The sequence below is a fragment of the Hyperolius riggenbachi genome, chromosome 3 (assembly GCF_040937935.1).
Source record: "Hyperolius riggenbachi isolate aHypRig1 chromosome 3, aHypRig1.pri, whole genome shotgun sequence".
Taxonomy (NCBI): domain Eukaryota; kingdom Metazoa; phylum Chordata; class Amphibia; order Anura; family Hyperoliidae; genus Hyperolius; species Hyperolius riggenbachi.
The window spans coordinates 205314542-205329188 of NC_090648.1; the positions used below are offsets into that span (position 1 = coordinate 205314542).

A 14647-nucleotide genomic window follows, 5' to 3' on the forward strand; every position below is an offset into this window, starting at 1 on the left:
ACATGAAAAATATCACATGTATTTACTGCACAACTGAAGTGAGAGGGTAGTGGAGGACGAGATATTTATTTTTCACAAAGCTAACTGCCTGGCTACCTTGCTGATCCTCTGCCTCTTATAACCTCCTGAGCGTTACGCCGCTTAGGTTGTGTTACTTTTTGCCTGATTAATAAAATTACTGTCCGAAATGACTGTAAACCATTTAGCTAGCACTAGGCTGGCTAGTAAAGGTGTTGTATTGTGTTGAATGGCGAAGGAGGCAGCGGAATGCATGGGGCTGGAGGAAGTATCAATTGTTTTATTTATTTCGTCTCAGGTACACACATCCAATTTTGATTGGCCAATTTTACCACCAATAATACGAACAGATTGTGTAAGTAAGCTCTCATATCACGTCATTGGCCACTCAAAAAATTGGATGTGTGTGCACCCTAATACTTTTAGCCATAAACCCTGAATATGCATACAGATCAGGTGCTGTGACTGCAATCTGACAAAATTAGCTGCATGCTTGTTTTCAGGTTTGTGATTCAGACACTACTGCAGCCCAATAGATTAGCAGGACTACAAGGCAACTGGTATTGTTTACATGGAAATAAATATAACAGCCTCCATAAGCAACAGGCTTTCATACCACAGTGCGTTTGCACTATTACTACTTTCACATTACACAGTTCAGCAGTTTTCTTGTCTGCATGGGAGCTCCCATCTTGCTGATGTAAATGCTACACACAAAGCAAAAACTACTTCACAGCCTCCTTCACTGCGTCATCACAATGCGAAACAAGCAAAGGTCAGTAAGGAGTAAAATCAAATCAGTGGTTTGTTTAACGCCTTATACACACGCTAGATGGTTGTTGGCTGAGGTGGCAAGTCAGGACTTCCTCTACCATAAATACTGCATGATTAGTGATCCCCAATCTCCCTTAAAGGGACCCTGAGAAGAGGCCTACATTGAAAACCTGAACTTACCTAGTGCTTCCTCCAGCCCCCTGTAGCCCACAAGGTCCCCCGGCATCCTCTTGGTCCCTTCCGTGGTTCAGCTGGTGGCTCCGGTTAGCCGGCAGCCTTGGCTGAATGCATTGGCATAAGATACGGTTGGTGGATTGTCTCAGCCAAGTGTATTTATTGTTCTCTTACTCACTCTGGACGGGTTCATGCCACTCAGTTGTGCACTATGCCACTGGCTCTCCTCCATAGCAATAGAATGCATAGCAAGCCGGCAGGCTAGCAACACATCGGTATAGAACTCAGCCCTGAACTGGAATCATATGTACAAAGGCTTAAGAGAGGCTTCAATCAGGTAGATTTTTACTGAATGTAAATTGCTCAAAGAAAAAAAAATAAAGCTAGCTCTTTACTTCAGTTGAGTTCAAGACCTGAATTAAAATGAATTAAAGCTGTTTATTTAGATTTGTTTTTTTGTTAAATAAAAGGCTGTTTAATATTGATATCAAACAGGTATTCAGAGAAAGGAAAGCAGTTAATTTTCAAGACATATTTATTAAATAAAAGTTTATTAAACAATTTTCCCCAAAACAAAAAGGTAACTTCACATTTGTATTAAAAAAACACTTTCAAAACCTCTCGGGTAAATGAAGCTGATAAAGAGACTACCAAAATATCCACCATCCTGTTTGGATGTTGTAGTATGACCCAGACATAAATAAAAAGTCTTGTCCATGGCTCTCAAGGAAAGGCTGTAGTTATTAGGAACCCACTTCAGGTTGTGTCCTGTGTTGCTCACTCCGCAGTATTAGAACCAGTGTCTGAAAGAAAAAAAAGCAGAGATGACATACAATAACATTTGTGAAGCGCTTTTCTCATAGGACTCAGATATGTCTCAGATCAATGCAGGGTTGCAGGCTGGACTGTATTACAGAGGAAATAGTCAGGTGTTCATAAATGCCAGATTTAACAGGTGGCTTTTCAGTTTGGACTTAAATGCTTCCAGGGAAGGAGATGTGCTTAGAGTGTGGCAGGGAGTTCCAGCATGGTATAAGGCTCTGTCCCCAAAAGTTTTGAGGTGGACTCTGGGTGTGACCAAGGTAATACATCCTTATGATCCAAGATTGTTGGGGTGTGATGCAGTTGCAACGAGTACTTAAAGTACCCAGTGCAAGGATTTGAATGTCAATAAGCCAATTTTACACAGAATTCTCCAATTTCATTGGTAGCCAGTGGAGTGAGCGAAGGGTTGGTGTTAATGTAGACCGTTCATGCCCAACAAGTTGTCCCAGGGCCACATGCAGCCTTCCACTATTTCTGTGTAGCCTTCAAAAGGATTTACTATACATAACACAGGTAAGGTATCCTATACAGTATGTGCTACCTAGAGGTCTATAACAAAATGTGATGCAGTTTTTGAAAAGCTCTTTGATTATACATGTGTTGTATAATATTACAAATGTTTTAATTTAACATCAGACATGGTCAATGCGATGTCAACTATTACAGCTTGCATACAATTTTTGCATTTAAAAGATACATCCAGGGAAAAATGCAAAATAAAATTGACTTACCTGGTGCTTCCTCCAGCCCCTGGCAGCAGTCCTGTGCCCTTGCTGCAGCTCCCGGTCTTCTCTGCTGCAGAAGCCAACCTCGCCAGGTCGGTTTCTTCTGCGCTCCACCGCTGATGTCATCAGGACTGCACTGCACTGCGCAGGTGCAGAACTAATGCACCTACGCAGTACAGTCCTGATGATGTCAGTGGTGAAGCGCAGAAGAAGCCGACCTGGCGAGGTCGGCTTTTGCAGCGGAGAAGACCGGGAGCCATCGGAGCAGTGGTGAGGGCACAGGACGGCTGCCAGGACACACACACACACACACAGAGATTACTCTCTTATGCTGGGCATACACAGCATTTTTTTTCTCATCAATCGAGCCGCTGATGGCTCGATTGATAATTTCTGACGTGTCCGATCACACGGCGGATCGATTCCGCGCTCGATCCCCGCAGGCGGACAATGGAAGAGAAACGAAGAGAAGATGAGAAGTGGCGGCGGGGACGAGCAGGAATTGATCTGGGCGCCCGCGGGGACGTGGCGGGAGTCGATCCGGCGGCTAATCGAGCCGCTGGATCGCGTCGTGTATTCCCAGCATAAAAGAAAGAACAAGACTGAGCTTCAGTAATAGATGCATCTGCAGCCTGTGGGAGAATCCCAATTCCACAGGATGTAGATTAGCTACAAAAAAAAGCTGTTGTGATTACATTATTTTACTAATTTGGCTTTGCAGGTTACAGATGATAAATTGCACAGCCCACTACATTTTAGCTTTCACGTAGAAAGGTTACAGAAAGATTTGAGAAAATAGAGTGTTAAATTTACATAATGCAAACCTACCTTTGAGCCTTGCAATTGTATTAGTATATTATTCTAAAACTAACACTGTTCATGTGACAAATGCCCTTGATTCTGTACCTGCAGACCAGTTGGTGCAGGTTAGCTGGTTACTTTACCCCCCCCCCCCCCAAAAAAAAAAAAGGCTAATTCTGATGGCAATTAGGAGGATAAATGAAGAAGTTACAAAGTTCAGGTAGGCAGGTCAGTCAGGACTGAACATGTGACACCAAATGTATAAACAACAATTGAGGCCTGGCTATGCAGCGCTAAGGTATACTTAGGTATACGGAGTTGTTCCTTTGCAGCAGAGAATGTACCAGGGCATGCTGGGGCTATTTCCAGGACTGTTAACCGCTAAAGTCAGCGGCCATAGACTTTAATGTAAAATGCGAACAATTTTATTTTTTTTTAAAAATTCACATTAAAAACACTAATGGCGAACAGATCAAGTTCACTGGTGAACTGTTTGGGTCATATCTCTACTGACAATAGACTATACTGCATGGAAGTACAGAGCGGCCATTGGTAATCAGCCTAATACACATTATTAAAGTCAACCTGTGCCAAAAGTCCAAAATAACCCTGTCCAATGTCTTACAACCAGTGCTGGGATCACTGCAGAATGTCCAAAATACTGTTTCAATATTTACTGCTACGCTCTCCATGCATGACTGAAATAAAGTATACAGAACTCCACATAGGGTAATATTGTTCAGTGAGGTCTTATTTGAACACCCAGGTGTCTGTGATACACATTGCCACTCTCCAGTGCAAAACCACAGCCCCCAGTGCCTAGATGCTCACCAGATACAGACCACCTCAGCTCTCAGGTAGGTCTTTAAAGAGAGTCTGAAGCGAGAATAAATCTCGCTTCAGACCTCATAGATAGCAGGGGCATGTGTGCCCCTGCTAAACCGCCGCTATCGCGCCGCTAAACGGGGGTCCCTTCACCCCCAAATCCCCTCGGTGCAGCGGGGGAGCGCTTCCTGGTTGAGGCAGGGCTAACCGCCACAGCCCTGCCCCACGCGCGTCTGTCAGCACGTATCTCCGCCTCTCCCCGCCCCTCTCAGTCTTCCTTCACTGAGAGGGGCGGGGGGAGGCGGCGATGCGCCGCTGATAGACGCGACTGGAGGCAGGGCTGCAGCCGTTAGCCCTGCCTCCAGGAGCGACCAAGTCTGCGACCAAGTGTTGCAGTGGGGGGTTTGGGGGTGAAGGGACCCCCGCTTAGCGGCGCGATAGCGGCGGTTTAGCAGGGGCACACATGCCCCTGCTAACTATGAGCTCTGAAGCGAGATTTATTCTCGCTTCAGAGTCTCTTTAAGCTTTGTGTTAACTCTCCTTCCTTGCAACCGAACAATCCTATATCTATTGGTCAATTTTGCGCTTTAGGTTAGCAACCAATCAGGCTAGGTGACAGCTTTAAAACGTCTTAGCCTCTCCAGGCTTTTTATTCCAACAGCGAATCTCAATAAAACATAAAAATCTCCATAGTGTAAAACTGTAAAACACTGCCTCAGGGAGCAATAGAAATGCACTTACGCGTCCTGGCAGATATGAAGCATATCATAGAAAATCATCAACGATACCCATGAGTTGAGGGGGTGTGTTAGGATACCTGCAGCGTCCCGCTCAGTATCTCCCGTTCACCTTCTGTCCGTAGTTGGTGAAATGTTCCCACGCTCCTGTCAGTGCCTGCCTGGTCCTCGCGCTTCCGCATGTGCGTGATTGCGTCAAATGCCAAGCTGCGCCCTACGTGTTTCGTCCTCACAACGGACTCATCAGATGTAAATATTTACCTTACCGGCTCCAGGTCAGGCGCAGTATCGGCTCTCCGCTCAGAGATCGAGGAAATAGCCGATCACTGTCGGCCCACTCTACTGCGCAGGCGCAAGTCTTCTGCGCAGCAGAGCGGACCCGACGGAGAGCGACTATTATCGCCTATCTCCGTGTGGAGAGCCGCAACAGCGGCCCCCGCTGGAGCCAGGAAAGGTAAATAAACCAGTGCTTGTCGAGGGAGGATTCTGGGACACTTCGGGGGAGCCAGCGCTGAACTGCCTGCAGCTACAGGGAAGTGGGAAGCCTCATTGGGACCCTGAGGCTTCCCCCTCCAGAGGCGAGTTCCCCCCAGCTGAACTTTTTTTTTTTTTTGTTACAGGCTCTCTTAATGTAATTCATACATCTAAGCATTCGTCCACATTGAATAGTTGGTGAAGTAAGCACCGTATGAACAATAAGAAACTTACTTTTTCCATCACAGGCTACGATTTTGACTTTATCCACCTTCACCAAGTCGGTCACTTCTCTAAACTCCACATCATTGAGAACAAATGTCCAGACATTATCACAAAACCGGTACGTATTTAATGATCCCTTCAAAGAAAAAACAAATGAAGAATTAAACGTGCTGTGCAGAGGTGTACTGGCACTTGACAACAACTGAACTAATAGTACAATTAAATTGCCTTTTAATTGAACTATTTAAAAAAAAAAAAAAAAAGTCTGGGGACCCACTTGTCTGTATGGGAAAACCCATGAGTTTTCAGCAGTTTCTACTGCATCTGTGTTTTATATGCGTTTTCCGGGCGTTTCCGTTTTTGCTAAAAATTTACAAATCAAGTTAAAAAAAAAAAAAAAAAAAAAAAAAACTCGATTTTTTTTTCAAAATGCATGCAAATCACATGTGATCTGCATACGTTTTTTATTTCCCATAGCATAGGATTACATGTGAATCACATGCAATTTGCATACGGTATACGGGAAGAAGAAAACTTGCTTGCAAACTTCAAAAACACACACAAATAGCATTTGAAATTTTTTGTGTCCATGGACTAACATTATGTGTGCTTTTGCATGACTTTTCTGCAATTCTAATAAGTGTGCTCTCTGCCTTAGTAATTATACAGTTAGCCACATCCCTCACCTGCAGTTACAAATTGTAAATGATACTCTGTACTAGAGATGATCAACGAGATGCTAATAATTCCGATTTGTATGCATATTTAAAGTAAACATGTATAGAAAAACAAAAACAAACCTGGATGCTTATCAATAGAGGGAAGCGTTTGGATAGTCCAGAGGTTTCCTGATCCACCCACAAGCCCTGCATTCTTGTGAAGGGGCCTTCTGAACATATCTGACACGAGCTTGTCAGCCAGTGATTGCTAACCTTGGCACTCCAGCTGTGACAAAACAACAAATCCCATCATACTTCTGCCTCCCAGAGTTATGCTTAGAGCCATCTGATGCCTCATGGGACCTGTAGTTCCACCACAGCTGGAGTGCCAAGGTTAGCCATCACTATTGTAGGTTGTTCTTATGTGGCCACGCTCCTTCCGTGTATGACGGACTGTGTAAAGATGCATAGGATCAAGTCCTATACAGTAGCACAAACCTGCTACTGCACAGGCATAGTCATACAGGTGCTTGTGGCAACAACGGCCACTGGAGGAGGGCAGGACTTGTGGTGTGACTTTAAAAAACACAGCACACGGGAAAGGGGGGGGGGGGGGGGTTACACAGTGACTTGGGGTTCCATTAGTCATTGTGATACTGAACGCCGCTACCCCCACGCAGCTGATTAAACAATAGTGACCGAGATTTTCCAGCATGTCCGATGGATGCTTTCAACTGATTTCGGATGAAATCATGCAGCACTAATTCTTGGCCGATTTTTTGAAACTGGCAAATTGGAAGGATGATTAGGCCACAACAGTGACTGTTGTGTGGCTACCTTTAGCTCGATTGGGCAAGTTCCTCTTCTTTTCATGTGTCCTAGTTAGATGTACTACATAATCCTTTCTGATGATCTGCATGCAGGCATTCATAGCAAATGTGCTACCTCTAGTGTCAAAATGCATGAATGATCTATTTTACATTGTTAAAGGGACACTTAAGTCAAACAAAAAAAAAATGAGTTTTACTCACCTAGGGCTTCCAATAGCCCCCTGCAGCTGTCCGGTGCCCTCGCTGCCTCCCTCCGATCCTCATGGCCCCGCCGGCACCCACTTCCTGTTTCGGTGACAGGAGCTGACAGGCTGGGGACGTGAGTGATTCTTCGCGTTCCCAGACACATTAGCACCCTCTATGCTGCTATATGGTATATGATATATGCTATAGCAGCATAGATGGCGCTATTGTGGCCAGGAACGCGAAGAATCACTCGCGTCCCCAGCCTGTCAGCTCCTGTCACCGAAACAGGAAGTGGCGGCTGGCGGGGCCAGGAGGATCGGAGGGAGACAGCAAGGGCACCGGACAGCTGCAGGGGGCTATTGGAAGCCCCAGGTGAGTAACGCTCATTTTTTTTGTTTGACTTAAGTGTCCCTTTAAATGTGCAAATAATAATAATAATAATAATAATCTGAACATTTATATAGCGCTTTTCTCCTGTCGGACTTAAAGCGCTCAAGAGCTGCAGCCACTGGGACGCGCTCAAGAGGCCACCCTGCAGTGTTAGGGTGTCTTGCCTTGAACTCCTTACTGAATAGGTACTTGACCTAGCCAGGATTCGAACCCTGGTCTCCCATGTCAAAGGCAGAGCCCTTAACCAGTACACTATCCAGCCACTACTTGAGCCAAGTACTCAAACATGTCTTAGTGGCTGAAGCTACAGACATGCACTAGCAATCAATTCAGGTGAAATCTTCTACTGGTTCTAGATGGACGTCAGTGGCCTTCCTTTCAGCGATCAGGCCAGGCAGGCAAAACTACCTAAGGTAAGCACACAGTTATGTTCATACTGTATCCACATAACTGTGTGTGTTGTCTGTTCCTCTCCTCATTATCCCTAGTCCCTATAATCACTCCTTGATAAATGTGTGCGAGTACAGGGACCAGTAGAAATGAAGAGAAGAACGAACTGTGCCAAGAGGTATTTGAATCCATTATGAACGTGCCTCTGTGCTTAGCTTAGGTAGCTTCACCTTGGGTCAGGTATCCTTTATTACCACCAGAATTAAGTTTGCCACGATATGCAATTGGGCCACATTCTAGGAACCCTCATTGTATCTGTACAGTAATCAGTCCAAAAATGTTGCCCATAATCTAGAAATCACTGCAATGTGTATTTAACGTAACCTCCCCACTAGCATGATTTTTAATTCTTTGGGACAAAGAAAAACCCAACATGCATGGCAGGGGAAAGTCTCAGTGCGTGCAAGAAACCTAAATACTGTACTGATGAAACCTAGATTGTCTGGTGCTGGTTCTGGAGAAATAAATCCGGCACCTCTGATATTTCGATCTTTCACCACTTTGGGGACTAACAGCTATGGCCCATTTAAGACCAGAGCCGTCTGTGCCCTTTTAAGAACTGTGATCGGCTCACAGCAATTAAGGGGTGCGGAGCTCGATATACAGAAGCTCTGCTGTCAGCAGTTCAGGTCCATTTATGTGTTATATAGAAACAGCAAAGTATTTTGCTAAATGGTATGACCAGCCAATGTACCATCACAACATAAACTCTATTGAAACATCATACAAGTTCAACATTAAGACTTAGATACACATCTAAAAGTAAAGGGTCATATTATTCTGTATTGAAAAATGTCTTACCCTAAAGTTGACTCTATTCCTGACTCTCTGTGCCAGTGCTGAATTTATTGCTTTGTCAAACTGAAGTAGTACTTGTAGAGCCAGCTGGGGATTGATCTGCTGAGACTAAACATACAAGATTATTAATGACATGCAAATCAAATCAAGCATTTCAAAAGCGGGTACCAAAGAGCATACAACAGCATAACAAGAAAGCAAACATTTCAGCTCAGCATAAAAGTGCCCATCAATGATACAATTTTGATTCTACAACTTTACCAAATCTATGAGGAAAAAGTCCGGAACGCTCTGAAATCCTGTTTAAATAGTACTCACTGGTGCAGGATCAGTTAGCTACACAGCCCATGATGAGAAAGAAGGAAAATATTCATACACTTACACTTTATTGTAAGAATTTTAGAGTAGATTCACTTTAATCGATTGAACCGATCTGATAGAAAATTGCATGATGTATACTAGGCATAAGACATCATTCTCTGTTGTCAAATTTCCTGCTGGCTCCTGCAATGGAAAGAAAGCCTCCTCCTTAAAAGCAAACTTTACCTGAATTGTTATCTACGCTTCTGACATATCTATGTTAGTTAACTTTTAGGTTGATTTAACAAATACTCTGTGTTGGCAGTATATCTCTAGTGAGATGGATGTGACTCTTGGTATCTCAGTAGGGTGGATTAAATTCCCCCATTTACCAAGAGCTTCTGCTCCATTCGGAAAGCCTGACTGCAACAATATTACTATAAGATAAACTGTTTGATGATTGAAGAATTTATCATATAAATCAACCATTGTATTGTTATAAGGTTCACTATACATATCTCTTTAAAGAGACTCCGTAACAAAAATTGCATCCTGTTTTTTATCATCCTACAAGTTCCAAAAGCTATTCTAATGTGTTCTGGCTTACTGCAGCACGTTCTACTATCACCATCTCTGTAATAAATCAACTTATGTCTCTCTTGTCAGACTTGTCAGCCTGTGTCTGGAAGGCTGCCAAGTTCTTCAGTGTTGTGGTTCTGTGATGCATCTCCCCCCTCCAGGCCCCTCTCTGCACACTGCCTGTGTGTTATTTAGATTATGGCAGGTTCTCTCTGCTCTATTATCTTTTACAAGCTGGATAAATCCTCCCCTGAGCTGGCTGGGCTTTCACATATGGAGGAATTACATACAGGAAGAGCTGTCTGCACTCTGCAGGAAGAAAAAGCCTGACACTTCAGTGGAAGATAGCTGCAGGGGGAAAGAAACACACAAATGATCTCTTGAGATTAAAAAGGAAGGCTGTATACAGCCTGCTTGTGTATGGATGTATTTTCTATGTGTGGACATACTGTACATCAACCTACTTCCTGTTTTGGTGGCCATTTTGTTTGTTTATAAACAAACTCTTTAAAACTGTTTTTAACCACTTTTAATGCGGCGAGGAGCGGCGAAATTGTGACAGAGGGTAATAGGAGATGTCCCCTAACGCACTGGAATGTTTACTTTTGTGCGATTTTAACAATACAGATTCTCTTTAATGTGAAAAGATGTAATATTCGCATGATATGTCATTAAGTTGACTTTGTTCTTTTTGAAAAACTCAAAAATGATTTTAACAGGAAAGAAAGCCTCCTGAGTTTCATATTAACATTGCCAACCTTGCAACAGCATATCTGAAAATGTTCTTATTCATGAGTTAAGAAGTTAATTTTCGCTCTGCAGTCCCTACGCTCTGCACCAGGCAGGAGGAGGGGGGGGTTAACGGGCCTTAAAGGACAAAGATGGGGAGACTCAGCAGGCAGTATGCACAGATTTTCAATCAATTTCATGCTGAGATTTATTGAGAGTCTGTGTACAGTGTGTGGAGTGATTTGATCAGATAGATCCCTTTCTGATCAAATAATGATCTGAGAGGAATCTGCTGGACAACTGTACCAATGTATGGCCAGCTTTAGTGTACCGATTTAAGGTCTGTGCATGGAATTCAAATTTTTCACTAGAGATGGTTAATGAGCAGGGATGAGCATTTGAAAGCAAATCTCTGTTCCACCTGAATCAAAACAGAAACATAGATTATATACATGCAGGCCATGGCATACTGCGTTATCCAGGGCTGTGGAGTCTAAGTCAAAACAATTTTGGGAACCTAGTCAGTGGTTTCACAAACTGAGGCGTCAAATGATTTTTATACTCACTCAACAGCCCTGGTGTTAACCCACCTTTATCGTCTTTAAGCACCATACAAACTGCCTGATTTCTGTTTCCACACAGGGATCAGTACTCAATGCCTTAGGCAACGGTGCAGTGCCAACACTGTACAGATGTGCCATCAGCCTCCAAGCTAGCAACAAGTCTGTTGCTATGGAGGGGCAGCGGTAGAATGAGCAGCACATGGCATAACTGATTCCTGCAGGCGTGAGGGGAGAACAATGCAATAGGGCGGTGCTCAGGGGTTGCGGATCGCTAAAGTTCCGGCATGTTGGACATTGCACGCCCTCTGTACACCCAATGGATTGACTCACGATTCTTGGCTGAGGCGGTCCTTATAATCCGCCAGGGCTGAATTCAACACACCATGCATACAAAGCTTTAGAAGCAGTGGGGAAGATGTCTGGAGCAGATTCTTTTTAAATATATGTCATGCATATAAGAACGAGGTAATGTTGGACACACATGGATCTATTTTTCTGGCAGATTCAAATCACTTTGATCACATCTGCCTGCGATATATTACCTCCCAACATAAAAGTAGCGACAGGACATGTTGGTAAATCGGTGCTATTCTAGTTTAGAGGACCGAGCAGGAAATCTCATAGGGAAATTCCGCTAACGTGATTGGGTGGACAGCACCCTCTCAAACTCCTAGGTTTCAGACAGGTTGTTGTAAACTACACCCACACTATTCGACCAATCACAACGCTTTTTGCTGCAGAGGACGCTGTGATTGGAGAACTGCTCCCTAAGAGGTTTCCTGCTGAGTCCCCTAACTAGACCAGAGCTGGTAAATCATCAAGCAGGAAGGATCCGTAGGGAATTGCAGTACTCAGCAGGTCTATCAATTGTCATGATAAAATCTAAACAAAAATCAAGTGGTCAAAGAGGCAGAATACATTTCTAATACAAAGTTCAATTTTCAGTTACAGAGAGTGATTGTGTGCCATTTTGGCATGTATGGGCAGATCAACCCGTCTCTGACTGAATCTGATCAGAGAGAGATCTGTTGGCTGTTCATTCACCACAGGCCGATACTCAATCGATTTCAGCATGAAATTTCTCAGCAATCAGCCTCGTGACAAAGCCACTGTCCTCCCAAATGGTATGTGGCTTCCGTTTCATCCTGAAATTGGACAAATCATCGATCAGCATGCTTGTTATGGCAGATTCAATAAAATTATTGAATTGGATGGTGGACCAGGCTGCAAAATGGATAGATGCATGGCCACTGTGCTAGTCTACTTTAGGGGACCCAGCAGGAAACCTCACAGGGAAATTCCACCAATGTGATGGAGTGAACAGCACCCTCTCAAATGGCTAGGTTTCCAATAGTAGGTTGTAGTAAACTATGCCCACACTATTCTGATAATCACAGTGCTTTGTACAGTAACAGGGTGCTGCAATTGGAGAACTGTTCCCTAAAGTAGACTAGCACCTGGCCACCTTTACTGATGTATGTATAGCTGGTGTAATCAGGTAATAATATAAAGAATGGAAGTGACATACCAATGTGATAAAACTGACCAAAATTACATCAGCATTACTGATAAGGAATGATCAAAACTACCTGCCAGTGTGCGAGAAGGGGGCCACAAGAGTGAAAGTTAACTTACAACTTAACCAGATGTTTTCCTTTTTGCCGCTGCACTGCACTCCATTACGCCCCCTCCCCCCAAATACTTCCTATTTCAGAATTTGCAGCTGTGAATGGAGAAAGAGCTCTCACTGTCGTGGCCTCCTTCTCAGACATGAGCAGGTACTGTTTTTCTTCTTGTGAAACTGTGCTAGCTCATCCTTATTACTGATAGAAGGTCCTATTCATGCACTAACATTTTAAAAGGATACCAGAGCAGAAGCATATAATGCCTACCACTCCCCCATTCTCCTCTCTGCCCCCGCATTTTACCTGAACGCACCCAGGACCTTCTTGTAAGTCACCAGAGTCTGGCATCCGCTTAAGCGCTGTCCGGGCTACTCGTGGCCAGGAGCGCGCTGCGCATGACGACATGCATGACCTCATACGCATTGCACTTAAAGAAAACCTGTAACATCAAAAAGTTCCCCTGGGGGTACTCAACTTGGGAGGGGGAAGCCTCAGTGTCCTAATGAAGCTTCCCACGCCATCCTCCATCCCTCGGGGGTCTCGCTGCAGCCCTCCGTACCGATGTAAATATTTACCTTCCCGGCTCCTGCGCAGGCGCTGTGGCGGCTCTCGGCTCCGAAATAGGCGGAAATACCCGATCGCCGTCGGGTCTGCTCTACTGCGCAGGCGCAATACTCCGACTGAGATCGGGTATTTCCGTCTACTTCGGAGCCAAAAGCCACAACAGCACCCCGCTGGAGCCTGGAAAGATAAATATTAAACAAGCTGTCGGATCTGTCGGGCCGCTGTTCGAAGGGCTGCAGCGAGACCCCCGTGGGACAGAGGACGGCGTGGGAAGCCTCATTGGGACCCCGAGGCTTCCCCCTCAAGAGGTGAGTACCCCCCAGGGGAACTTTTTGATGTTACAGTGTCTCTTTAAGCAGATGCCTGACTCCAGCGACTTACAAGAAGATCCTGGGACGTTTTCAGGTAAATTGCGGGGGCAGAGAAGAGAACAGGCGTAGCAGTAGGCATCAGTACAGGTGACATATGCCTTCTCTCCCCTCCTCCCCGTTTTTTTTTTCAGCTCCGGTATCCTTTAATGGTGTCACCAGCACTTTAGCACCTATATCCATTAAAATACACTCAGCAACTCATCTAACTTTTCATAAGCAAAATAACAAATAAGGTGCAAAACTTCTAATACCATGTTCTCTTCATAAACAATGAACACAATACAAGAAAGAGTCAGAGCTGCTAAAAAGCAGTATTGCAAAGTGGCTGCCCCCTAGGTTATGTATGGGAATAATATCCCCTCCCCCTCACCTGTATAAGCTCATCTAGGCTTTCCTGCAGACTGTTGCCCAGAGTGGTATTCCTGTACAGCTGATACGCCATGATTTATGCTGCTGAGACACGGCTGACCAGCCACTGCTGCGTTCCCTCCCCCGCTCCAGTAGGAAACACAAGCCGTGCTGTTCCGAACACAGGCTGCGTCTTCCAGCCGCTGTACGCAGCGGTACCCAATACCGGAAGTTCTGACATCCACTGTACTGCACTGCGCAGTCGCACGCAATTCTCGCGTTACCTGGAGTTTTGAATCGAGTCGCTAGGACGCCAGCACATGCGCGTTTTTGCTCTAGAGGTCGTGGAACAACGCGCATCCGCAATTTCATTCCAGTGCGTGTGGATCTCCATAGCTAGTAAGGGAAAAATAACGTAGCCGCAGCGCCACCTTCTGAACACGAATGAAATGACATCAATAAACTACATTAGTACACATGAATATATTATGCAAGCGATTTTAAAAAAAGTTGTCATCTACTGAAATTCTGCACCTGTAGTTACCTATGACAGGCAAAGGAAGTAAGGGAGAAATGACATCTGGGCAAGTCAGCACACTTGCTGTGCGGTTCGGTGGGGGTTTGTAAGTTCATGGAGGGTGAAGTCTAGGGTACCTATAGGCTCCAGTGAGTAGAGA

At 44.7% G+C, this 14647-nt stretch overlaps 1 protein-coding gene across 1 annotated transcript; it reads right to left on the minus strand.

Annotated features, from left to right (window-relative positions):
* Positions 1-1483: 1483 nt before the first annotated feature.
* On the minus strand, positions 1484-14237 carry GTF2A2 (general transcription factor IIA subunit 2). Its single transcript, XM_068272546.1, has 4 exons — positions 13993-14237; positions 8895-8999; positions 5588-5714; positions 1484-1769 (listed from the first exon to the last, which is right to left on the minus strand). The coding sequence occupies exons 1-4, from the start codon at positions 14062-14064 to the stop codon at positions 1744-1746; spliced, it is 330 nt and encodes a 109-aa protein (XP_068128647.1). The 5' UTR covers positions 14065-14237; the 3' UTR covers positions 1484-1743.
* Positions 14238-14647: the final 410 nt, after the last annotated feature.